Below are 27,548 nucleotides of genomic sequence, written 5' to 3' on the forward strand. Positions count from 1 at the left end.
AATCAAGGGCTATGGGAAAAAGGCAGGAAAGTGGAGTTGAGAATTATCATGAGATCAGTCATGAACTCATTGAATGGTGAGGGCAGACTCAAAGGCCTTCTTCTGCTCCTATGTTTTATGGTCTAATTTTAATTTATTATGACTTTTCAGGTGATCCAGTAATAATACAAATAATATATCTTTGAGCAAATGAAAAAAAAACCTAACAATTGCATAAGTATCTGCTTATGGGAATAAAAACTGCAAATTAGCTTTAGCCACACAAGTGCATATAACTATAGCACAAATGGTTTCTTCAAATGTACAGGATAAGTACATAACAAGGGCTAATTAGATGAAATTGTAAACAAATTGAGATAACAGAAGGAAAAAAAATAAACTCTCCAATGTCTATAACAAGAAGGGAAACTGCAGGGAAGAATTGGGGAACCTCTAAAAACAAGTGTACAAAAAAGGCAATGAGACAATTCAAAATGAACATCATTGTAGAAGGCAAATGCAATGTTCAGTTTTTCTATAATTATAAACAGCAAAAGCGTTAGCAAGAATTGAGATGGAAAGTTCATCAGGACTGAAACATGATGATTTGCTCTTTTGACTGTCATCACAAAAGATACCAACAATCACTGGAAGATCTACAATTAACCTAAACAACAGATACCAAGGACTCAAACCAAAAGCCACAAGAACAAATACCAGAGCTTGTTTTGCAAATCAGGATTGGGAACCCAACGGCTGGATAACTTCTGGCTCCCAGGGTGGAAGAGTCAATTACTAGGGGGCATAGGTTTAAGGTGCAAGGGGCAAGGTTTAAAAGAGATGTACGAGGCGAGTTTTTTTTTTACAGAGGGTGGTGGATGCCTGGAACTCGCTGCCGGGGGAAGTGGTGGAAGCAGATACGACAGTGTGTTTTAAAGGGCGTCTGGACCAATACATGAATAGGATGGAAACTGAAGGATACAGTCTCTGGCAGGGTAGAGGGTTTTAGTTCAGTCGGGCAGCGTGGTCGGTGCAGGCTTGGAAGACTGAAGGGCCTGTTCCTGTGCTGAAATTTTCTTTGTTCACATCATAACTGCATTGCTCAGGCAAAGCTATCTTGACTCCCTAAATGGTTAGTGATTTCATATCTCCACTTTGTCTACAAAGTCCTAGAATATGTCAAGCTATCCTTCTTTCCTGGATATCTATGCAATTTTAGATACCATTGACAGAATCTTGTTCCCGCACCGTTCCCCATCACCGGTGCCCCATAAGGCTGTGTCCTCAGCCCCTTACTACTATACTCCTTATACACCTATGACTGTTGTGGCCATAAATGGGTTCACCTCCAATTAACAGCCCATTGGTAATAGGCTGGGCAGGGCAAGAAAGGGGGTTGTCAAGGTTGAAATTGCTGACTTCGAACATTCCTAGGGCATACTAGTCCAGGTTACACCCAGCACCACTGATTGGATGTCGAACTCACTTCTGCCCAATTAGGGCATTATTGTCTTCGCACCAGTTCACCAGATTCTCTGTCAGTTTCTGGTACTCAATCTCATCATTGTTTGAGACCCGATTGACTACGGTTGTGTCATCAGCAAACTTGAAAATCAATTTGGAGAGGAATTTGGCCACACAGTATATACATAGGTGTATAAGGAGTATAGTAATAAGGGGCTGAGGGCTTATGGGGCTGTGTCGTCAGCCCCATCTTGGGATCTTATCTTCAGCTGAATGACGAGAGCTTTGATTCAATTTTTTTTGAAAAATATTGACTTTTTCAGCATCCACTGAAATGTGAGCTTTGATTGTATGCCCAAGTTCTGGAATGAAACCGAAATCCATAACATTGCAAAGAATGTAAAACAAGTATGATAACTACAGCATAGGTTCATAACACCAAAACCATGGTCTTAATCCATGTAAATTTAGTGGAATAAAGGGACATGGTATTATTCAATTTTGGTCAATTATAATGACAAATGAAAATCAATTACACAGCTTGGTTTTGTGAAGGGGAAGTCATGCCTCACTAACTTGATAGAGTTTTTTGAGGAAGTGACAAAGATGATAGATGAGGGAAAGGCAGCGGATGTTGTATACATGAACTTCAGTAAAGCCTTTGATGGACTGGTACGAAAGATGAAGTCACGTGAGATCAGAGGGGAGCTGGGAAGATGGATACAGATATGGCTTGGCCAGAGGAGACAGACGGTAGCCGTAGAGGGGTGCTTTTCAGAATGGAAGGCTGTGACTAATGGTGTTCCACAAGAATCAGTTCTGGGACCTTTGTTGTTCGTAGTATATGTAAGTGATTTGGAGGAAAATGTAGCTGGTCTCATTAGTAAGTTTGCAGACAACACTAAAATTGGAGGAGTCTCGGATAGTGAAGAGGATTGTCAGAGGATACAGCAAGATAGAGACCAGCTGGAGATTTGAGCAGGGAAACGGCAGATGAAATTTAATCCGGACAAGTGTAAGGTTTGGAAGGTCCAATGCATGTAGGAATTATACAGTAAATTATTTCATTTATTTTGTTAGTAACAAGTAAGGCTTACATTAACACTGCAATGAAGATACTGTGAAATTCCCTTAATCACCACGCTACAGCGCCTTTTAGGTCAATGCAACTAACCTGCATGTTTTTCAGACTATGGGAGGAAACTGGAGCCCCACCCCCAGAGGAAACCTATGCAGACACGGGAAGAATTCCCCACAGAGAGTGACCCAAGCCAGGAATCGAACCTGGGACCCTGGCGCTGTGAGGCAGCAGCGCTAACCATCGTGCCACCATGAACCCTTAGGAGTATCGACAGGCAGAGAGATCTGGGCGTACATGTCCACCAATCACTGAAAGTGGTAACACAGGTGAATAAGGCATATGGCATGCTTGCCTTCATTGGTTGCGGCACTGAGTATAAAATTCACAGGTCATGCTGCAGCTGTACAGGATTTAGTTAGGCCTCATTTAGAATACTGCATACAATTCTGGTCACCACACTACCAGAAGGATGTGAACGCTTTGGAGAGGGTACAGGAGTGGTTTACCAGGATGTAACCTGGTCTGGAGACTATTAGCCACGAGGAGAGGTTGGATAAACTCAGTTTGTTCTTATTGGAATGATGGAGGTTGACGGTGACCTGATAGAGGTTTACAAGATTATGAGTGACATGACAGGGTGGATACTCAGGTGTTCTTTCCCAGGATAGAAAAATCAAGTACTATGGGACATAGGTTTAAGATGCGTGAGGGAAAGTTTACAGGAATGTGAGATGCATGTTTTCTTTTACACAGAGGGTGGTGAGTCTGGAACGCACTGCCCGGGGAGGTGGTGGGAACAGGTACGACTGAGGCATTTAAGGGGCAATTAGACAAATACATAGATAGAATGGGAATGGAAGGATATGGACTCAATAAGTGCACATGGTTTTAGTTTAGGCAGACATCATGATTGGTGCAAGCTTGTTCCTGTGCTGCACTGTTAAGCTTGGGTTTATTCTCAATTCTGCTGCAACAGAGCTAGGACGTTTTTACCCTCTCCAATCTCCAAAACAAAGTATCCTGAGGCTTAAAAATGTTGTAGATTCAACTTATATAGGAAATTGTTTGGAGTTTGAAGGCAATCAAAAATGGTGTACAAATACAGCATATGGTGTTTTTTTTTTAATTCAAGTACTGAAGTCACATGATTGTGACTTGAAGTTTAAAGTGACAGACAAAAGCACCCTAGAAGATGGTGGGGCGAGAACTAAAAATTTTATTTTAAAACTTAAATACACTGTTTATTGGTTCAAGTTATCCCAGGATATAAGTCAGGATAAAAGGACCATAAAAGGGATCTGAAGAAGAATCATACGGACTCTTTGAACTGTTAACTCTGTTTATCGCTCCACAGATATTCCAGACCTGCTGAGCTTTTCCAGCATTTGTTTATATTTAAAAAGCGTCATATGTTGTTTGTGAAAAATATTTTCAAAACCTTTAATAATTAAGCCATTGGAAAAATTTAATAGCTCAGGTTACATAAGAACATAGGAACTAGGAGCAGGAGTAGGCCATCTGGCCCTCAAGTCTGTTCTGCCAGTCAGTAGGATCATGGCTGATCTTTTCACGGACTCAGCTCCACTTACGCACCTGCTCACCATAATCCTCAATTCCTTTACTGTTCAAAAATCTCTATCTTTGCCTTAAAAACATTCAACGAGGTAGCCTCAACTGCTTCACTGAGTTGGAGGGTTGTAGTGTCAAAGATATTAAAGGCATAAAAAAAACATTTGGATCAAAACAGAAAACGCTGGAAAATCTCAGTAGGTTTGCCTCATCTGTGGAGAGAGAACACAGCTAATGCTTTGAATCTGGATGACTCTTTGAATCCAGACTCAAAGCATTTGCTCTGTTCTCTCTCCATAGATACTGTCAGACGTGCTGAGATTTTCCAGCATTTCCTATTTTTGCTTCAGATTCCAGCAGCTAGGTAATTTGCTTTTAAAAACAGGTGGCTGAGTGCTGCAATAGAAGGTTTAGTGGAATGAACAGACGTTTCCTGTCCTTTACTGATCAGTTCTGGATAACAGAAAACAAAATACTGCAAATATAAGTAATGACTTGCATTTGATCACTGCAGAACTGCACTTTTTGTATATCTGGTTGCCTTTTATTATCAATACAACAAAATACAAGTTCAGCATCATTCAGTAAATATTTCTCTCCACACCACAATGAGAAGTTCACCTTCTTGATGCCAAATATAAAATCAGATATTTCTCCATACGATTATAATGTTACTACATTTTCCACAGTCATCATATGTTCCATCTAAATGTTCTGCTTCAGCAGCTGTTTTCATAGTAAGTCTTCAAACTGCCTACTGGAAGCAAAGTATAATTACAAACAGACCTGGATGCTGTCTATTGGAAATACGCTCTGCTCATCCATGAGGTGCTGGCAGTCTTTTCATCACCTCTGCAGCAAGTCTCAGGTAGGCCTTAGCCTGTAATACAAACAGAAAAGCTACAAAGCTAATTTATCTGGTCTAATTAGGAAATGTTGAGGAGATTCATATACCTTTCAAACAAAAAAGGCAAAATGCAAATCTTACATCTTACAGAGATGAACTAAATGGTAGATCCCAGCAAAACAGTTTTAGTGAGGCTTTAGTTGCAGATAAACACTTCTGTCAATGGAGAAATGTTCCTAACATTTACTCCCTCTGATAAGATTTGTTTTTTTATTTCCTATGATAATAGTTGGTCACTTATCAGTTATAAAGATAGTAAAGCAGAAAATAGAGTAAAAAGCATATGTTGGATTGTTGTGACGTAGTTTCTCTCAGGAAATTCAATTCTCATTTCTTTTTCTGCAACTGATATTCATTTAATGTTGAAATCTAGTAATTTTTGCAGAGGAATAAAACTGATACTGTGTGGTTAAATCACCGTACATCACTCAGCTCATGACAAACTCAAGAGTCCTGTATCTAATTTCTTATATTTGCGTTAGTAATTATCCTGAAGGATAAACAGGATTATAATTGCATCTTTAAGACATAGCTAACTTAAACATAGTCCCACATTCAGCCCCTGAGATATTAACCATCCACATCCTTGTGGTCAGGTGAATATCATGCACTTAAGTTTCTTAATAGACTGTACTATCCTGGCATGATGGAACACTGAAAGAGATGTAACTTTAAGATCAAACAAGACCAAATCTTTTGAGACGGTAAAAATGTCCCAAAGGCTTTTGTCTCAGACTTCAAAGTGCCTGTTTTAACGTTCCTAGCTTTAGATTATTGAAAAAGAATTTTCATTTATACCACATCCCTTCACTCCTTATGGGATTGACACCTTGAGGAAATAGTTTCACAGACATCAACGATCTTAATGATGTGACTAAATTTATGAAAAGGCTTGGGCATTCAATGGCAGAAGACCATTTTTGTTTATTCATTTGTGGGATATGGGTGCCAGCTGATCAGCATTTATTGCCCATCCCTAATCCCCCGAGAATCAACCACACTGCTTCAGCACTGGAGTCACATGTTGGCCAGATCAGGTGAGGGTGGAAGATTTCCAACAGTTGACAATGGTTTCATGGTCATCAATAAACTCTTAATTCCAGATTTGTTTTGTTGAATTCTAATTCCAGCATCTGCTATGACAGGATTTGAATCCCGGTCCCCAGGACATTCGCTGAATTTCTTGATTAATAGTCTAGCGATAATACTATTGCTTCCCCATAAGCAGTATCACAACCCTGTCTTCACATGCATACATATATTTTCCAGATCTAATTTGAATCAATCGCTAAGTGGCATCAAAACATATTTTTCAGTAAATGATTTTATGAAAAATTGAAATTAAAGCATAAAAGGACTAAAAGGAGGATGTGCTAGATATTCCTGAGGGTTTGAAAATAGATAAGTCCCCTGGGCCGGACAGGATTTACCCTAGGATTCTCTGGGAGGCAAGAGAGGTGATTGCAGAGCCTCTAGCTCTGATCTTCAGGTCGTCGTTGGTCACAGGTATAGTGCCAGAAGATTGGAGGATAGCGAATGTTGTCCCATTGTTTAAGAAGGGGAACAGAGACTTCCCCGGGAATTATAGACTGGTGAGTCTTACTTCTGTTGTGGGCAAAGTTTTAGAAAAAATTATTAGGCATAGGATTTATAGTTATTTAGAGAGTAATGAATTGATTGGAGATAGTCAGCACGGTTTTGTGAAGGGTAGGTCGTGCCTTACTAACCTTATTGAGTTTTTTGAGAAAGTGACCAAAGAGGTGGATGGGGGTAAGGCAGTTGACGTGGTATATATGGACTTTAGTAAGGCGTTTGATAAGGTTCACCATGGAAGGCTTCTGCAGAAAATGCAGATGTATGGGATTGAGGGTGATTTAGTTAATTGGATCAGGAATTGGCTAGCAGATAGGAGACAGAGGGTGGTGGTTGATGCTAAGTATTTGTCATGGAGTTCGGTTACAAGTGGTGTGCCTCAGGGATCTGTTTTGGGGCCACTGCTGTTTGTAATTTTTATAAATGATCTGGATGAGGGTATAGTTGGGTAGATCAGTAAATTTGCTGATGACACCAAAGTCAGAGGAGTGGTAGATAGTGAAGAGGGGTGTCATAGTTTACAGAGAGACTTGGACAAGTTGCAGAGCTGGGCCGAGAGGTGGCAGATGGAGTTTAATGCGGAAAAGTGTGAGGTAATTCACTTTGGCAGGAATAACAGATGTGTCGAGTATAAGGCTAACGGTAGGACTCTGAATAGTGTTGATGAACAGAGGGATCTAGGTGTATGTGTATATCCCTGGAAGTTGGGAATCAAGTAGATAAGGTTGTTAGGAAGGCATACGGTGTCTTGGCGTTTATTGGTAGGGGGATTGAATTTAGGAGCCGCAGCGTCATGTTGCAACTGTACAAAACTCTGGCGCGTCCGCACTTGGAGTATTGTGTGCAGTTCTGGTCCCCACATGTGGAAGGATGTGGAGGCATTGGAGAGGGTGCAGAGGAGGTTTACCAGGATGTTGCCTGGTATGGAGGGAAGGTCCTATGAGGAGAGACTGAGGGATTTGAGGTTGTTTTTGTTAGAAAGAAGGCGGCTAAGAGGGGACCTTATTGAAACATACAAGATGATTAGAGGTTTAGATAGGGTGGACAGTGATAGCCTTTTTCCTCGGATGGAGAAAGCTAGCACGAGGGGGTATAGCTTTAAATTAAGGGGTGGTAGTTATAGGATGGATGTCAGAGGTAGGTTCTTTACCCAGAGGGTGGTGAGGGATTGGAATGCCCTGCCTGCTGCAGTTGTAAATGCGCCTAGTTTGGGGGCGTTTGAGAGATCCGTGGATAGGTTTATGGATGGTAAGGGTTTGGTTTAGGTTAGAGGGTCATTGCTTTTTTAATTGGTCGGCGCAACATCATGGGCCAAAGGGCCTGTTCTGCGCTGTAATGTTCTATGTTCTAAAAGCTATTCCACACACCTGACAAGCAATTCTTTCATATTTCAGGGACAGAAGCCAATTTAGGTGCTCCAATTTCGGTGCTCCAATTTCTAACCAAGATGGAATTAACTAACAGTGCAGAAATTGATTTTGGCTTTCCAAAATTTCCTTGGTTCACTGAAGGTGCCAAGAGATTAGAAAATAGGAAATGTGGCCGACAATGTGCACTTTAGGACGTGAACAGCAGGTTAGGTGTAAAGATTCGCATTCTAATCAGTAATCTGTAAACTGTCTGTGCTTTATATGCTCTGTCTGAGGCCAGAACTCTCCATTCACCTGAAGAGGGAAACCTCAAAAGCTAGTGAGTTTACTATCAAATAAATCGGTTGGACTTAAACCTGGTTTTGTCAGACTTTTTACTGTGTTTACCCCAGTCCAATGCCAGCATATCCACATCAATGCAATTTATACCAAGTATGCCTGGGTTTGCTGACTGTATTTAAAGTATCTAAGGTGATTGATGTTAATTTGGAGCTGAAGTTAGAAATTAGAGTGGTTTCCTTTCATTTTTAAACTGTTGTTCAACTGTTAAAAGTTAAGCTGCTTCATTTTGTTATATTTAAATTGTGTTATGAATAAAGCTTGTTTTGATAAAAGATTCCAAATTTGTCAGTAGAATTGTTCCTTAAGTGAAGCATCCTATCCACACACAAGACAAAATTGAAATAATGTTGAGATCAGGTCTGGCTTCATAGTATACCTTTGGGTTCAGGTCCAGGACCCTAACATCTATCATAGGGAAAACGTTGGAAGCTATCATTAAAGTTTTTGTGGCAGAGCACTTAGAAAAAAATTCACGGCAATCAAGCAAAGTCAAAGTAGCGTTAACCAATTTATCAGAGTTGTTTGGATATACATGTGCTGTGGATAAAGGGGAATAGATGTGGATGTATTTTACCGAGATTTCCAGAATGCATTTAATAAGGTGTCTTATCAAAGGTTGTCGTGGAAAATAAAAGCACATGGTGTCAGGTTAACATATTGGCATGGATAGAAGATTGGCAAGCTAGCAGAAAATAGGGTAACAGAGGCTCCTTTTCTGGTTGGTGTGGAAATGAGTGGTGCACCACTGCGATCAGTGCTGAGGCTTCAGCCTTTTGCAATTTGTAAAAATATCTTGAACGAAGGGCCAAAGGTGAAATTTGCTGATATGACGAAAATATGTTGTGAAGCCGACATAAGGAGGCTGCAGTGACATTGATAGATTAAGTGAGTGGGCAAAGATCTGGCAAATGGAGTATAATATGGACAAATGTGAAACTTGTCCATTTTGGCAGCCAGGAAAGAAAAAATTATCCAAATGGTGAGAGACTGCAGAGCTCAGTTTCAGAAGGATCTGTGGGACCTAGTGTATGAATCACAAAAGGCTAGCATGCAGTTACAGCAAGCAATTAGGAAAGTTAATAGAATGTTGTAGTTTGTAAGGGGAACTGATTACAAAAGTAGGGAGGTCAGGCTTCAGTTATACAGGGTAAAGTGAGACCAAATCTGGAGTTCTGTATACAGTGTTCATCTCCTTGTTTAAGAGAAATGTAATTATGTTACAAGCAGTTCAGGGATGTATTCAACTCATACCAGGAAAGGGCAAGTTGTCTTAAGAGGAAAGGTTGAACAGGTTAGGCTTGTGTCCATTGGAGCTTAGAAGAGTGAGAGGTGACTTGATTGAAACCTTTAAGATCCTGAGAGTGTTGACAAGATGGATATGGAAAGGATGTTTTCTATGACGGGTGAAGCTGCAACTCAGAGTCACGGTTTAAAAATAGATTGTTCCCATTTAAGACAAAGATTAGGAGAATGTTTTTCTCTCAAACGATCACGAGTCTTTGGAACTCTCTTGCTCAAAAGTCAGTGGAAGCAGAGTTTTAAACATTTTTAAGACAGAGCTATAGACACTCTTAAGAAATAAGTAGGTGAAATCAGGGATTGGCGAGAGGTTCGAGCCAGGTCAGCCATGATCTTACTGAATGGTGGTGCAGGCTTGAGGGACTGAGTCTACTCCTACTCCTAATCCTTTTGTTTGAATATAATTCAATCTGGAGCTTTACACAGATCAGCACCACTCCAAACCAGTCAAAAACCAGTCCAGTTAAAAGACTGGAGCTGTTTTTACATTTCCTTAAAACATTCGCTCTTTTGTGTTAGCTTTCAGTTTTTAAACATATATTAAAGTGCATTAAATGACATATTCTGTCTAGTGCAACGTTTGCCTACTTTAAAAACACAATGCAGACATTATATTAAGTACTGAGTTTATTGTTAGTATCTATTAGATAAGGAGGAACTAAAATCTGAAAATGATTTAAAAAAACCAATCATCAAAAGTCAAAATGCAACATACCTCTGGACTGTCTGGATGAGATACAACAATTGGTTGGCCTTTATCTGATGTTTCCCTTATATTTAAATGTAATGGGATATCACCTATAAAATATAAATCAGAATGTTTTTTCCAGTTTTACAGTCTGACAACAAAAATAAACCATTTTATTCTTTGATGGGATTTGGCCATCGCTAGCTAGGCCAGCAATTCTATCACCCATTCTGAATTGTCCTTGAAAATGTGGTGGTGAGCTGTCTTCTTGAATCAATGCAGTCCATGTAATGCTGTTTGGGAAGGAGTTGCAGGATTTTGTCCCAATGACAGTGAAGAAATATTTCCAAGTCAGTATGGTGTGTGTCTTGGAGCGGAAGTATAGCTGGTGGTTTTCCCATGTTTCTGCAGCCTCTGTCCTTCTAACTTGGAGAGATGACAGGCATGGAAGGTACTCTCATAAGAGTCAAGGCACATTGTTCTGACACAAACTATAAATGAAGCACAAACTGTAAATGACTCCTGCCACGAGTCAGTGGTGTAGGGAGTGCATGAAGGTGATATTCAAGTGGGCTGCTTTGTCCTGAATGGTGCTGAACTTCTTGAATACTGTTGGAGCTGCACTCATCCAGGCAAGTGGAGAGTATTCCATCACCCTCCTAATTTGTGCCTTGTAGATGGCGGACAGTCTTTGGGGAGTCAGGAGGTGAGTTATTCACCTCAGAATTCCCAGCCTCTAACCTGCTTTTGTAGCCACAGTATTTATGTGGCTAGTCCAGTTCAGTTTCTGGTCAATGGTAACCCCCAGGATGTCAATAGTGGGGATTTAGTGATGGGAATACCACTGAATGTCAAGAGGAGATGACTGGATTCTGTCTTGTTGGAGATGGTCACTGCCTGGCACTTGTATGGGATGTTACTTGCCACTTGTCAACCCAAGTTTGACTGTTGTCCTGGTTATGCTGCATGTGGACACACACTCTCAATGTCTCACTCGTCGTGCACGTAGCTGCGTGTTGTGCAGTCAACTGTGCAACCATCACCAATATCCCCACTTATGATGGAGCTGTCATTGATAAAGCAGCTAAAAATGACCTTACCCTGAGGAACTCCTGCAGTGATGTCCTGGAACTGAGATGATTGGCATCTAAACAACCAGAACCATCTTCCTTTATGCTAGTTATGACTCCAACTAGTCAAGTCCTTTCCCCAATTTTCACCAATTCCAGTTTTCTTTGGCCCCTTTGTACCACACTTGATCAACCGATGCCTATGTATCAAGGACAGTCACTCTCACCCCTGGAGTTCTGCTCTTTTGTTTACGTTTGAACCAATACTATGATAAGGAGCCGAGTAGCCCAGGTGGAACCCAACTGAGTATCAGTTTCACTTGATGGCACTGTCAATGTTGATCATCAAGAGTAAATGAATGGGCAGTCATTGGCCGGGTTGGATTTATCTTGTTTTTTTTTTACGTATGTGAATATGTGGGCAATTTTCCATGTTGCCAGGTAGATGCCAGTGTTAGCTGTACTGGAAGTGCTTGGCTCAGGGTGCAGCTAACTCTGGAGCACAAGTTGTCAGTACTACTGCTGGAATATTGTCAGGGCCTGTAACTACTGCAGTATCCAGTGACTTCAGCTGTTCCTTACTGTTGCAGATGCTTCAGCTTCATCTTTTACACTGATATGCTGGACTCCAGCATCATTGTGGATAGGGAAATTTGTGGAGCCTCCTCTTCCTCCAGTGAGTTAAATTGTCCACCAATATTCACAATTAGATGTGGCAGGATTGCAGAGCTTAGACCTGATCTGTTGGTTATGGGATTGCCAAGATCTCTCTCTATTGCAATTTGCTTTTGCAGTTTGACATGCAAGTAGTCCTATGTTATAGCATCAGCCAGTTGACACCTCAATTTTAGATGTGTCTGGCTCTGCTCCTGGCATTTCCTCCTGCACTCTTTATTGAATCAGGTTGATACCTCACCCTAAATGGTAACGGTAGGGTGGGGAATATGCCAGGCCATGAGATTAAAGACTGTGGTTATGTATATTTCTTCTGATGCTGATGGCCCACAGCACATCATGAATGTGCAGTTTGAGTTGCTAGATCTATTCAAAATCTATCCTGATTAGCAGGGTGGTAGTGCCACTTAACATGATGGAGGGTATCCTAAATGTGAAGGCAGAATTTTGTCTCCACAAGGAATATGGAGTGGTCTTTCCTACCAATACTGTCATCAACAGATTGGTTAAGCATATTTTTCCCTCAGAAACTGCCACAAACTCAATCCAGCAGCGATGTCCTTTCACCATCTCAGCCAGGAATGGTGCAACTGAGCCACATTTGAAGAAAGACATTGAAGTCCCTCACCCAGAGTACATTCTGTGCCTTTTCCACACACACTGCTTCTTCCAGTTGGTATTCAGCATGGAGGAGGGCAGTGGTGGTGGTGGTAACCAGCAGGAGGTTTCCTTGATCTGATGCCACAAGACCTCAAGGGGCTAGACTTCTTCTTGAGGACTCCCAGGGCAACTTCACTGTGCTGCCACCTCTTGTGAATCTGTCCTGTCGGTCTGTCAGGACATACCTAGGGATCGTGATGATGGGGTCAGGGACATGGTCAGGTATGATTCTGTGAGTATGACTATGGTTCGAAAAAAAAGGAAGAAGCATTGAATAGATTGTTGATGCTGGAAGTTGACAAGGCACCTTGACTGGATGAGATATATCCAAAGATACTGAAGGAAGTGAGAATGGAAATTGCAGGGGCACTAGCCACAATCTTTCAGTCTTCTCTTGATGCAGGGGAAATGCCAGAATTGCAAATGTTACACCCTTTTCAAAAAAATTGTAATGATAGCCCAAGTAATTACAAGCCCAATCAGTGGTGGACAAACTTCAAGAAACAATTGTTTCAGCTGGAATTAGTCGTCACATGGAAAAATGTGGGTTGATTTGGAAGTGTCAGCAGCATGGATTTCTAAAGGGGAAATTGTGTTCAACTAACTTTCTGGAATTTTTTGAGGTGGTAACAGAAGGTCGAGAATGGTACTGCTGTTGATGTGGAGTACCTGGACTTTCAGATGGCATTTGATACAGTACCATACAATAGAGTTGAGAAAAGTTACCGTCATGAAATAAAAGGGACAGTAGGAACATGGATACTAAATTGGCTCAATAATAGGAAGCAGAGAGTAATGTCAATAGATATTTTTCAAGCTGGAAGAAGGTTACTTGTGATGTTTATTAATAGGAGCAAATAGAACAAAAACAATGAGGTTATGCAGAACTTGTAGAAGACACCTCATTAAGCCTCAGCTGGGATATTGTGAGCAATTATAGGTGCCACACTGCAGGAAGGATGTGAACGCATTGTACAAATGAGATTTACAAAGATGGATTCAGGTGTGAAAAACTTAAATTATGAGGATAGAATAGAAGGGTTGGGACTGTTCTCCTTGGAGAGAAGAAAGCCAAGAGGAGATTTGGCAAAGAAGATCAAAATTATGAGGGGATCAACAGATGGGGAGAAATTGTCTCAGCTCATAAAAGGATCGGGAACGAGAAGGCACAGATTTAAAGTGATTTGCAAAAGAAGCAAATGTGGTGTGAGAAAATACTTTTTCATACAATGAGTGGTTTGGGTCTGGAATATACAGCCTGGAACTGTGGTGGAGACAGGCTCAATTGAAGCATTCAAGAGGGCATCGGATGCATGAATAGAAATAATGTGCAGAACTAAGGGGAAAAGGCATTATGCCCAGATGCCCATTCAGAGAACTAGTATAGACATGATGTGCCAAATGATGTCCTTCTGCACCGTCACAATTCTGTGAAATCTGTTATGTCTGGCTGTTGCTTAACTATTGTTGGACAGCTCTCCCAATATGGGTTCAAGCCCCCAAATGCTACTTTGGAGGAATTTGGAAGGTCAACAGGACTAGGTTTATTGTTATCATTTGCAATGCCTAGACTGATGCCAGTTGGACTAGGTTTTATTTCTTTAGACTTTATATTAGTTTGATACAGTTTAACTCAATGGCTTGTTAGGTCATTTCCAAGGGCATTTAAGAGTTGGCCACATTGCTGTGGGCCTTAAGAACCATGTAGGCCAGACCAGTAAAGAACATAGAAACATAGTAAATAGGAACAGGAGTAGGCCATTCAGCCCTTGGAGCTTGTTCTGCCATTTAACATGATTATGGCTCAATCTCAACACTATATTCCCGTTCCAGAACTCTCCCCTACTTGAGATCTTTAGAGTCTATAAATCTATTTCCTTCTTGAATATATTTAGTGATTTGGCCTCCACTGCCTTCTGTGGCAGAGAATTCCATAGTTTCACTGAGTGACGAAGTCTCTCCTCATCTCAGTCCTAACTGGCATACCCCATACCCTGAGACTGTGACCCATTGTTCTAAGAACATAAGAAATAGGAGCAGGAGTAGGCCATCTAGCCCTTCGAGCCTGCCTCGCCATTCAATAAGATCATAGCTGATCTGTCATGGCTCAGTTCCACATTCCCGCCCTCTCCCCATAACCCTTAATCCCCTCTCTTATCAAAAACCCATCAACCCGCGTCTTAAAAATATTTAGCGAGGTAGCCTCCACCACTTCAACGGGCAGAGAATTCCAGAGATTCACCACCCTTTAAGTGAAGAAGTTCCTCCTCAACTCCGTTCTAAACCGCCCCCCCTTTATCTTGAGGCTGTGCCCCCTAGTCCTATTATCCTTTCTGAGCGGGAAGAGTCTCTCCACCTCTATCCTATCCATCCCATTCATCATCTTATACGTCTCAATGAGATCTCCCCTCATTCTTCTAAACTCTAACGAGTACAAGCCTAGTTTATTCAGCCTCTCCTCATAGCTCAACCCCCTCAACTCCGGCATCAGCCTAGTAAACCTCCTCTGCACTCCCTCCAAGGCCAAAATATCCTTGCGTAAGTACGGCGCCCAAAACTGCACACAGTACTCCAGCTGCAGCCTCACCAATGCCCTATATAGCCGCAGCAAGACCTCCCTACTTTTATACTCAATCCCCCCTCGCTATGAAGGCCAGCTTCCCATTTGCCTTCCTGACCACCTGCTGCACCTGCAAGCTGGGTTTTTGCGACTCATGCACAAGGACCCCGAGGTCCCTCTGCACCGTCGCCTGCTGCAGTTTTTCGCCACGTAAGTGATAATCCTTCCTACCATTATTCCTACCAAAGTGGACCACCTCGCACTTGCCAACATTAAATTCCATTTGCCATTTCCTGGCCCATTCGCCCAGCCTATCTAGATCCTTCTGTAGAGTCTCCACACCCTCCGCACAATTTGCCTTTCCTCCAATCTTGGTGTCATCAGCAAATTTCGACACCCTACACTCGGTTCCCTCCTCCAGATCATCCATATAAATGGTAAATAGCTGAGGCCCCAGCACCGACCCCTGAGGCACTCCACTAGTCACCATCCGCCAATCCGAATAGCACCCATTGACCCCCACTCTCTGCCTCCTATTTGACAACCAATCCTCTATCCACGCTAACACCCTACCCCCAACTCCCTGTCCCCTGACCTTCTGCAATAACCTCCTGTGAGGTACCTTGTCAAACGCCTTCTGAAAATCCAGAAAGACCACATCCACCGGCTCTCCTCTATCCACCGCCCTAGACACATCCTCATAGAACTCCAGTAAATTTGTCAGACACGTCTTCCCTTTAACGAAACCGTGCTGCGTCTGCTCTATCAAGCAATTCCTCTCAAGATGCCTCGCTATTTCCTCCTTGATGACGGCTTCTAACATTTTACCTACAACAGACGTTAAACTAACCGGCCTATAATTCCCTGCCTTTCGCCTGGCACTCTTCTTAAACAATGGCGTAACATTAGCCGTTTTCCAATCTTCCGGCACTTCCCCGGAATCCAGCGACGTCTGGAAAATGTTCTGCAAACTCTAGCCAAATAAAACAACAGGACAGTTGATTTCTTTCCCCAGATTTCATTAGTGAAACTGATGAGTTTTTATGACAATCATCTCATGGTCACTATTACCAAGACTAGCTTTTTAGTTCCAGGCTTGCAAACTGAATTTAAATTCCACTAGCAATTATGGGATTTGAAACCATGTTCCCAAAGCATTGGCCTGGGCCTCTGGATTATTAGTCCAATGACATTACCACTATACAGTAAGACGTCTCACAACGCCAGGTTTAAGTCCAACAGGTTTATTTGATAGTAAACACCACAAGCTTTTGGAACGCTGTTCCTTCATCAGGTGAGTGGAGAGTTCTGATCAGAAACAGGGCATATAAAGGCACACAGTTTACAGAATACTGATTATTATCAGAACTCTCCACTCACCTGACGAAGGAACAGCGTTCCGAAAGCTTGTGGCATTTACTATCAAATAAACCTGTTGGACTTTAACGTGGTGTTGTGAGACTTCCTACTGTGTTTACCCCAGTCCAACGCTGGCATCTTCACATCATGATTACCACTATACTACAGCCTCCTCCAACCTACAGACAAAATAAGGTTACATTATATTGCAACAAAAAATATAAAAGTTAGTATATTACTTTCAATATACAATCAACTTAATAAAGATCTCTCAAGTTTGATCCCTACCTAGGACATCTAGTCCAAGTTTTGTTGCCAATGCTATTGCTCCATCAGCTCCAAAGATGTGAATCTCATAGTTGCATCTGGGGCACTGGAAGACGCTCATGTTTTGAACGATGCCGAGAACCTGCCAAAAGAGAGCTGTTAAATTCAAAGATGGAAACATACCGAGAAAAAATGTAGTTCGAGCACAAAAATGATAAGATAATTGAATCAAAGTTGCCAATTTCCATATGTTTATCAATTAAATTTTGGCACTAGAAATAGACATTTGTAGCCAAGTTAACACTTTTAGTTGGGATTATTGACATTGTGGCAAAATTATTTCAATGTTAGGTTAACCTGACAAATCAAATTATAGTAAATCATTATTTATAGTTACTGCAAGCTTTCTTTTGAACTTCTATGTGGATTTATTGCAATTTTCAATTGCACTTGGAATTAATTAAAAAGTTTTCTTACAGCTTTCAAGTCACAATCTAGCTTAGTGTCCTTTCTCGAACAGCTGTTTTCTCTCATTACCGTAAACAGAAATATTGTAAGTAAATTTTAAAATCCGCACAGTAAGATAGTTGCAGATACAGAAAAAGCAGTCTTTTGTGAAGAAACAAAATTGTTTTACTGTTTTATGACCGAGTTTCATTTGAACCTTGAGCTGAAGCTGTCTTAACAGCCAAAATACAATTAGGTATTTGTTATCAAATTAATTCGAAGGAGAAACAGCCTGAACTTAAAATGACATTGGCCAGAATTTTATCGGCAGGTCCTCCCCAGAATTGAGGCAGGGGAAGCTCACAGAATGGCATTCTCCATTGGCCTCAGGCGGGATCTTAAGAGTCTCAGGCGGACGAGGCAGTAAAATTCCAGCTACTCTGTCTAAACAAACCATGCGTTACTTTAATTGATCTGTACCAGACAGAAAACCTTTATTCTCTGATATTATAATAGGAAGTGGTCTTCACCATTGATTTTAACAGTTTTAAAAGTTTTAGTGTGGGCTTGGGTTAAGATATGTTGGCAAGAGAATGTGACATTTATGGCTTCGCTCAATCTCAGAGGAAATGGGCATTTGTTTGTGATGGAAAATAAACTTCTGGAGTTAATGACCCATAAAGCAAGAATTGTTGCAGAGGTGGGATGACACTGGATGATTTGCATCCTACAGAAATAGGAGAAGTGAACTTAGACCATCTCCAAGAAAAGAAGGTGGAATGGGAGATTTGGGAATAAAGTTGAGAAATTGTAGTTCTTGGTGGCACAGTGATACCATAGCTTCTGGGATTGACTCTTCTGGACCCTGTTCAACATCACTTTGGAGACAAAAAAAAAATACATTGTCTGTGCTGACAACATCAAGAGCTCTTGGGACCTTGAGAGATGAGAAATCTCTGTTGTTTTAAGTGCTTGTTAAGTACATGTAAAATTTTGATTAATATTCTATTTATAAATAGTAATTATTTATATCTTCTAGGCAAAACACAATTAAGGAATTAAAAATTAAGACCTTGGAGAAAAGTTTAGTGACTCAAAACCCCAAACCTTACATGAATGACAGATTACTTAATATCTTGTGCAACCAGCCTCCATCTTGGATAATACAGAAAATAGATTAACATGCTAAATTCAGTGCAGATTAGAGTCAGTTTAGATGATCTTACAAAAAATCCACACTGTTGCATAGTCGCAATCTTCTTCTTGCCAACACCACTCTTGCATCCAATTTCACGTACCAAGAGTTCCGATTTTTTTTTGGTTTCCGAGTTAGAGAATACATTTGAAACTACTGTTGTCAAATCTTTCGCTGTCAACTGCTTGAGAACAAACCACTTGTACCTTGTTCTTCAGACCTTTTGAAGCATCTCCTCACTTTATTTCACTCATTTTGTGACTGCCAAACCACCGAATTTCTGCTTCATTCTAACAAGACTCTGAATGATTCTCTTCTCAGGTGCTGGCCTTCTCCTTTTCAAAACCATGACCACACCCACCCTCCAACCCCAATCTCACTTGTAATCCATCCAGTGCTCACTGCTGTTAAAAGAAAAAATAAAATTACAGCACAGGAACAGGCCCTTCAGCCCTCCAAGCCTGCATCGACAAAGCTGCTCGATGAACTAAAACTTCCTAGCCCTCCCAGGATCATATTCCTCCATTCCCATTATATTCATGTATTTGTCAAGATGCCTCTTAAAAGTCACCATCGTATGTGCTTCCTCTACCTCCCCCGGCAACAAGTTTCAGACACCCACCACCTTCTATGTAAAACACTTGCCTTGTACATCTCCTTTAAACCTTGCCCATCGTAGCTTAATCCTACGCCCGAGTAATTGACTCTTCCACCCTGGGAAAAACTTCTAACTATCCACTCTGTTCATGCCCCTCATAATCTTGTAGACTTCTATCAGGTCAGTCCTCAACCTCTGTCATTCCAGTGAGAACAAACTAAGTTTCTCCAACCTCTCCTCATTGCTAATACCCTCCATATCAGATAACGTCCTGGTAAATCTTTTTGTATCCTTTAAAAAACCTCCACATCCTTCTGATAATGTGGCATCCAGAATTGAACACTATATTCCAAGTGCGGCCTAACTAAGGTTCTATAAAGCTGCAACATGACTTGCCAATTTTTAAATTCAACGCCCTGGCTGACGAAGGCAAGCATATGCCTTCTTGACTAGATCCCTTTGCCTATCAATACTCTTAAAGGTTCTGCCATTTATTGTATATTTCCTATCTGTATTAGACCTTCCAAAATGCATTACCTCATATTTGTCTGGATTAAACTCCATCTGCCATCTTTCCGCCCAAGTCTCCAACCGAACTATATCCTGCTGTATCCCAACAGTCCTCATTGCCGTCCACAGTTCTACCAACCTTTGTGTCATCTGCAAACTTACTAATCGAACCAGTTGCATTTTCCTCCAAATCATTTATATATATTACAAACAGCAAAGGTCCCAGCACTGATCCCTCAGGAACACCACTTGTCACAGCCCTCCATTCAGAAACACACCCTTCCACTGTTGGTGTTTGTCTCCTATGACCACGCCAGTTCTGTACCCATCTTGCCAGCTCATCTCTGATCCCGTGCAACTTTACCTTTTGCACTAGTCTGCCTTGAGGGACCTTGTCAAAGGCCTTACTAAAGTCCGTGTGGGACATCCTACCTTCATCAATCATCTTTGTCACCTCCTTGAAAAATTCAATCAAGTTAGTGATACACAACCTCCCCACCATAAAACCACGTTGCCTCTTGCTAATACGTCCACTTTATTTCCAAGTAGGAGTAAATGCTATCTCGAAGAATCCTCTCCAATAATTTCCCTACCACTGATGTAAGGCTCACCGGCTTATAATTACTTGGATTATTCTTGCTCTCCTTCTCATACAAAGGAACAACACTGGCTATTCTCCAATCTTCTTGGACCGCCCCTTGAGCCAGGAAGGATGTACCCTTTCTCTCAAGAGCCCAGCAATTTCTTCCCTTGCTTCTTTCAGTATTCTGGGGTATATCCTATCAGGCCCTGCGGATTTGTCTACCTTAATGTTTCTCAAGAATTCCGATATCTCCTCCTTTTTGATCTCAGTAAGATCAAAACTATCTACACACCTTTCCCCAGATTTATCATCCACCAATTCCTTCGCTTTGATGAATACTGACACAAAGTACTCATTTAATACTTGCCCATTGCCTCTGAGTCCAAACACAGATTCCCTCCCTGTCCTTGAGCGGGCTAACTCTCTCCCTGGCTACTCTTTTGCTGTTTATATATAAAAAGCCTTGGGATTTGCCTTAATCCTGCTGGCTAATAACTTCTTGTGATCTCTTTTAGCCTTCTTCATTCCTTGCTTATGTTTCTTTCTACTTTCTTCGTATTCTACGCTTTTTTTTGTTTATATACCAATTCAGTCCAATCAAAGTCCAATTCAGAGTCTCAGCAAGTGAGACATTCCAGATCCAAGCTGACAAGACAGGCCTCTCACTTCCTGTCTTGGGATTGATCTACATGATCCAAACTGATTGGAGCAGGCATTTAATCTCCTCCAAAGCTTGATCTCATTTGCATCTTAGCCAAAAGGCCAAGATGCCACTTTAAAAAATTGCTTTGAATGACACCTCAGCGTAATCTCATGACTTCAAAACAAATGTATCACATTGATACTACACTTGATCTTAGCCAAAAGGCCGAGAAGCTTTGTATGTTCTCAGCCTCCTAACCTTGACAAAAGCTTCCTTTTTGCTCCTTGACACTAGTTCTTCCGCTTCCCACTTCTTAGTAGATGTTGTTGGGCTGACTTCTCCCAGAATGCACCAGCGAAATCCCTCTACCGATGTCCCATGTTGCCCAATCTTGAACTGCCTTTACTGTATAAAAGGTTGAGAAGCATTTTTGCCTCTCAGCTGTATGCCTATTTCTTTATTCAACTCCCTGTAACCTAGCTTCTGCCTTGGCCACAGAACAGAGTTCAAGGCAAAAATCATAAACTGCATTCTCAATGATTGTTACAAAAGTATATTCTCCATCCTTGAGCTCTGCACATCACCATCACTCCTGCCCCTCACCAAGCAACATATCATCCTCTCTATCAACCTTCCTCTTCTGAGGTCACAAGAATATCTTCGAAAGGTTTTACTCATAGAATCTAAAAGTTCTTCAAGCACCTTCAGCAATCTGAATGCCAAATTCCATCAATACTCCAGAATCCTTTCAAGGATCTAAATTTGGTGGTCACTATTAAAGAAATGACTGTATAAAATCTTAAGAAATATATTGGATATTATAGAAGTTGTATGAAAGAACTTCCAAAGATGTTTGCTGGCTTCAAAACACAGGCAGAGGCCTGTTATCTCTGCCAAGGGCAAGCTTCTAGCACAGATCCTGATTAAATTGGACTTCATGACCCATACATGAACCCTATATAAACCCCACTTATGTGTAAACCCAGAGAAAAAAGGTTAAAATCAGCTCTCTAGTGGCAAAAATAAAATCACTTCAGACAGAATTTTTCAAAGTGATCGATGCTGGCCAATTTTCTTCAAATGGAGGAAGATTGAGAGAGAGAGAGCACTTCCTAGCACCTTGGGATTAGCTCAAGAAGACAGAATAAAAAGGAATGATGGCTGCAAACAGAACAGAGAGGGAATGCCCTTCCCAGCTGCAGAAATCGGTTTCATCTATTTGTTCACCTTTCTGATCCCATGGCCACTGCCAAGCTGTCAGACAATTACTCTCTCATGAAGTTAAATTTGTCAACTTCCTTCAGCTGAACATCAGGAAGTCCAAAGCCATTGTAAGCAACCAACACTATCAAGTCTATTGCTCTGACACCAACTTCAGTTGCTTAGGTGACCCAGTCTGTGAAACACTGGCATCCTTTAAATCAAAAAACAGAATTCCTAATCCAACATCTCAGCTAAGGCTTCTTGCAAACAACTTCGCAAATATATCCAAGAAACTCTATTCCAGACTCATCACCACAAACCTTTACAGAAATGTTGATCATTTCTCAATTTCACAGTCATTATTTTTTTGCCTTGGACTCTGTTCTATGACCAGGGCAGAAGCTGGATCACAGCAAACGAAACATAGAATTTTGATAACTTGTTAAAAACTCAACAGCCTATATCTTATCCTGCACTCAAGTCTACTTCAGCAAGTACTACAAAGACATTGAAACAAAGTCTTTTTTCTTATAATACACAATACCCTAAGTGTTACAGGTACTGGATGCTTGAACATACATGATATGGAGATGATGGCATTGGACTGGGGTAAGCACAGTAAGAAGTCTCACAACACCAGTTTAAGTCCAACAGGTTTATTTGGTAGCACAAGCTTTCGGAGCATTGTTCCTTCTTCAGGTGAACTGAAGCTATTGGACTTTAACCTGGTGTTGTGAGTCTTCTTACTGTGCTTGAACATACCCCAGTGCAGTTCACTCCCCTAATATTGCCATGTTTACTTCCAGCTGTATCTCAGAAAATATAGGTAATTTTTAAAGTCTGTCTACACTTAAATAGAAGACAAAGTATTTTTAAACCCGAGTGCAACAGATTCTATGTATAAAAGTTCATAGATAGCGCATAGAACCCTACAGTGCACAAAGAGGCCCTTCGGCCCATCAAGTCTGCATCAAACACAATCCCACCCAGGCCGTACCCCCATATCCCTACATATTATACCCACTAATCTCTCTAACCTACACATCCCTGGACACTAAGGGACAATTTCTTAGCATGGCCAATCAACCTAACCCACATATCTTTGGACTTTGGGAGGAAACCGGAGTACCCGGAAGAAACGCACGCAGACACGAGGAGAATGTGCAAACTCCACACAGACAGTGAACCAAGCCGGGAATCGAACCCGGGACCCTGGAGCTGTGAAGCAGCAGTGCTAACCACTGTGCTACCGTGCCGCCTGGTATATTATAATATAGTTATAATAGTCTCATCGCCACTGGGCTTTGATTAATCAGCTAAAGAAGCTTTTGGAAACCGTTTTCAGCCAAAGGACAATTTTCCTTCAGACAGTACGCTGACATCTGATGTATTGTCACAAGACAAATGGGCAAGCACATTTTTTGAAAAGAAGAGCTTTCCTGATTTAGTGAGTTTTTCAGCTATAGAAACCAGAAATGTTCCAGGTTTCTCCACCCAAATGCTGGCTCCGAATAGAAAGAGATCATGTTAAATTTGTATAGAACACTGGTTCAGCCTCAGCCTTTTTTTTCTTTATTCTATCATGGGATGTTGGCAATGACTGCATCTGTTGCCCATCCCTATTTGTCCAAGTGGCATAGCAGGCTATTTCAGAGTGCAATTTAGAGTCAACCATATTGCTGTGGATCTAGGGTCACATATAGGCCAAATCAGGTAAGGACAACAGATTTCTTTCTCTACAAGGACATTAGTGAACCCGATGAGTTTTTATGACAATTAATAATAGTTTCTTTGTCATCATTACTGACACTAGCTTTATATTTCAGGTTTAACTTCTACCATCTGCCATGTTATGTATTGTGTCCAGTTCTGGGTACCACACGTCAGGAAAGATATGAAGGCATTAGACAAAGTGAGGAAAAGATTCAAGAGACTAGTTCTAGGAATGAGTAACTTCAATTATATAGACAGATTAGAGAAGTTGAGGCTGTTTTCCTTGGAGAAGAGAAGGTTGAAAGGAGATGAGATTGAGATATTTAAAACCACGAGGGATCTGGTGAAGAACAAAGGAACAAGACCTTCGGTCTTCCAAGCCTGTGCCGATCATGATGCCCTACTCAATCTGTATCCTCTATTCCCTGTCTAAACATTTACCCATTCAAATGCCTTTTAAATTAGAGAATTAACTTAGAGAAGATAGGGAAAAACTATTCACATTGAATAGTTTTTCCCTATCTTCTCTAAGTTAAATTCACATTCAAAGATCATGTCACATTCAAAGATCATGAACAAGATGAGCGCACAGACATAAGTTAATTGGCAAAAGAAGCAATGAGGATAAGCAAGTGGTTAAGATCTGGAATGCACTGCTTGAGTGGGGAAGCAGGTTCAATTGAGGCATTGAAGAGGGAATTGAAGGCGGGGGGGGGCACTAAGTGCAGTTAATTCAGAAAGCCAGTGCAGACACAAAGGGCTGAATGGCCTTCTTTGTACAGTAACAGTTCTATGATTATTTGAGTTAGTAACAGAGAATTCCCCATTGTAACCATTCTCTACAAAAACAAATAATTCAATTTTTACCGCTGCAGGAAACCAACATCATTGTGTAATAGTACGAGTATAGTTTACTCCTGTCTCCATTTCATTTTATATCATTAAGAAACAAAGCATTACTTCTATGAATTGTACTCACAGGAACATTAACTTTTCGAAACATTTCTGCTGCTCTCTGCGCATCCAACAGAGCAATGTCCTGGGGAGTAGAAACAATAACTGCTCCTAGAGAAAAGTACAATCAGCTACCATTAGAGCACCATCTTTTTGGAGCCATCTGAAAAACATGTTTGAAAATGCAGCCAATGAGTGATGTACCAGTAAGCATGAGTTTTGCATCATATCCATGAAGTGCATCAATTCCAATTATCCCTTCTGATTAATTCCTGAATAGTGAGATTTGTTTCATTTACATTGCTTTAAAAAGTTTGATAGTCTCATTCACTTATTTCATCCTAGCCTCCTCTTTCTCCATTCCCACCTTTGCATTCTCTGTCTTCATCTCGTCTCCATTGCTATGAACTCCCTTGTCCTCAATTCCTCCCCACTTTGATATACTTTTATCTCCATTTCCACCTCATTCCCTCCTCCGCTATATCCCACATTCTTTTACATTAATTTACGGATGGCGCAGGAGCACAGTGGTCAGTACTGCTGCCTCAAAGTGCCCGGGACCAGGTTCAATTCCGGCCTTGAGTGACTGACTGTGTAGAATCTGCATGTTCTCCCCACGTCTGCATGGGGTAAATATGTGGGGTTATGGGAATACAGCCTAGGTGGCATGCTGTAGGAGAGTCGGTGCAGACTCAAGAGGTCGAAAGGCCTCCATCTGCGCTGTAGGAATTCTATGATTCATGGGATAGTACCATCACTGGCTAGACTAGTTGTCCTTCAGAAGGTGGTGGTGAGCTGCCTTCTTGAACTGCAGCAGTCCCTGAGGTGTCGGTATGTCCACCATGCTGCTGGAGTGTGTGCGCCTCGATTTTGACCCAGCGAAAATGAAGGAACGGCAATATATTGCACATGTCAAGGTGATGAGTGACTTGGAGAAGACCCTCCAGGTGGTGGTGTTCCCACGTATCTGTGTCCTTCTCAATGGTAGTGAACTAAAAAAAAAAGAAAATTACAGCACAGGAACAGGCCTTTTGGCCCTCCAAGCTGACACCAACCATGCTACCCAACTGAACTAAAACCCCCTACCCTTCCAGCGACCAGTGGTTTTGGGTTTGGAAGGTGCTGCCTAAGGAACCTTGTAAGTTCCTGCAGTGCATCTTACAGATTGTATACGCTGCCACTGTCCATTGGTGGTGGGGTAGAAGGGATTGAATGTTTGTGGAAGGGGTAGCAATCAAGCAGGCTGCTTTGTCCTGGATAGTACCAAGCTTGAGTGTTGTTGGAGCTGCACTCATTCAAGCAAGTGGGAGAATTCCTTTACATTGGTGACGTGTGCCTTGTAGATGAAGGATAGGCTTTGGGAAGTCAGGTGGCTAGTTCCTCATTGAAGTCACTCCTTTGACCTCTCTGGTAGCCAAAGTATTGATATTCAGAGTCCAGTTCAATTTCTAGTGAATGGGAACCCTCAGGATGTTAGTAGTGGGGTTGATAATACCATTGAATGTCAAGGGGCGTGGTTATATCCTCACTTGTTGGGGATAGTTATTCTCTGGCATTTATGAGGCATGAACATTACTTCTCATTTGTCAATCCAAGCCTGGATATTGTCCAGGTCTTGCTACATTTGGACATAGATTGCTTCAGTATCCAATAAGTCAAGAACGATTCTGAACATTATGACTCTGTAACTGCACAGAGATTTATAGCATGGAAACAGGCTCTTCAGCCCAACTTGTCCATGCCACCCAGTTTTTTAACCCCTTAGCTAATTCCAATTGCCCATGTTTGGTACATATCCCGCTATACCCATTTTACCATGTAACCATCCAAACCCTTTTTAAAAGGCAAAATTGTACCTGCCTCTATTACTATCTCTGGCAGCTTGTTCCAGACACTCACCAATCTGTGAAAAAAATTGCCCCTCTGTACCCTTTTGTATCTCTCTCCTTTCATCTTAAGCCTGTGGCCTCTAGTTTTAGACTTCCCACTTCTGGCCTTATGATTAAGCAGCTGAAGATGGTTGAGCCTAGGACACCACACTGAGATACTCCTTTGGTGACAGTAACTCCAATATTGCTAGGGCTCCTTGATGCCATACTTAGTCAAATGCTACCTAGTTGTCATAGGCAGTCACTTGCCTCTGACATTCAGCTCTTTTGTCCATGTTTGAATCAAGGCTGTAATGAGGTCAGGAGCCAAGTGACCCTGGTGTGGTCACTGTGGTGAGTCCAATTGAGTTTCTGGTCAATGATAACTCCATTGGCCGACAGTGGGGGATTCAGTGACGGTAACACCATTGAACGTCAAAGGACGGTGGTTAAAATGTCTCTTCTTAATGGTCATTGCCTGGCATTTGTGTGGCACGAATGTTACATGCCACTTGTCAGCCCAAGCCAGCCCAAACCCATTGTCCAGATCTTGTTGCATTTGAATATGGACTGCTTCAGTATCTGAGGAGTCATGAATGGTCCTGAACATTGCGCAATCATCAACGAACATCCCAACTTCTAACCTTATGATAGAGGGAAATTCAAGAATGAAGCAATTGAAGATTGTTGGACCTAGGACATTATCCTGAGGGACTCCTGCAGAGATGCTGTGGAGCTGAGATGACTGACCTTCCACAACCACAATCATAGAACATAGAACACTACAGCACAAACAGGCCCTTCGGCCCACGAGTTGCGCCGATCACATCAACACCTACCAATCTATAGACCTATCTATAACCCCCAATCCCATTAAATCCCATATACTCATCCAGAAGTCTTTTAAAAGACCCCAGCGAGTTCGCCTCCACCACCATTGACGGCAGCCGA

General features: G+C 41.5%; 1 protein-coding gene and 1 non-coding gene across 3 annotated transcripts in view; both read right to left on the reverse strand.

The window, feature by feature from the left end:
- The window catches only part of nubpl (nucleotide binding protein-like), a 66,234-nt gene that overhangs the window by 8,762 nt on the left and 29,924 nt on the right, over positions 1–27,548 (reverse strand). The window contains exons 8-11 of one of the 2 annotated variants that reach the window (XM_080202874.1): positions 24,755–24,840; positions 16,905–17,025; positions 10,320–10,402; positions 4,880–4,973 (exon numbers count right to left, since the gene is read on the reverse strand). In XM_080202874.1, coding sequence (XP_080059000.1) covers positions 4,911–4,973; positions 10,320–10,402; positions 16,905–17,025; positions 24,755–24,840 — 353 coding nt within the window. In that variant the 3' untranslated portion in view covers positions 4,880–4,910. Of the gene's footprint in view, positions 1–4,421; positions 4,851–4,879; positions 4,974–10,319; positions 10,403–16,904; positions 17,026–24,754; positions 24,841–27,548 lie in introns of those variants that run through there. The other variant, XM_080202875.1, reaches the window with a different exon arrangement.
- Positions 20,897–21,096, reverse strand: LOC145352815 (U2 spliceosomal RNA). Its single transcript, XR_013888589.1, has one exon. It is a non-coding gene; the product is annotated as a U2 spliceosomal RNA (small nuclear RNA).

Source organism: Carcharhinus amblyrhynchos, chromosome 14 (assembly GCF_965287045.1).
Source record: "Carcharhinus amblyrhynchos chromosome 14, sCarAmb.v2.hapA, whole genome shotgun sequence".
Lineage (NCBI taxonomy): Eukaryota > Metazoa > Chordata > Chondrichthyes > Carcharhiniformes > Carcharhinidae > Carcharhinus > Carcharhinus amblyrhynchos.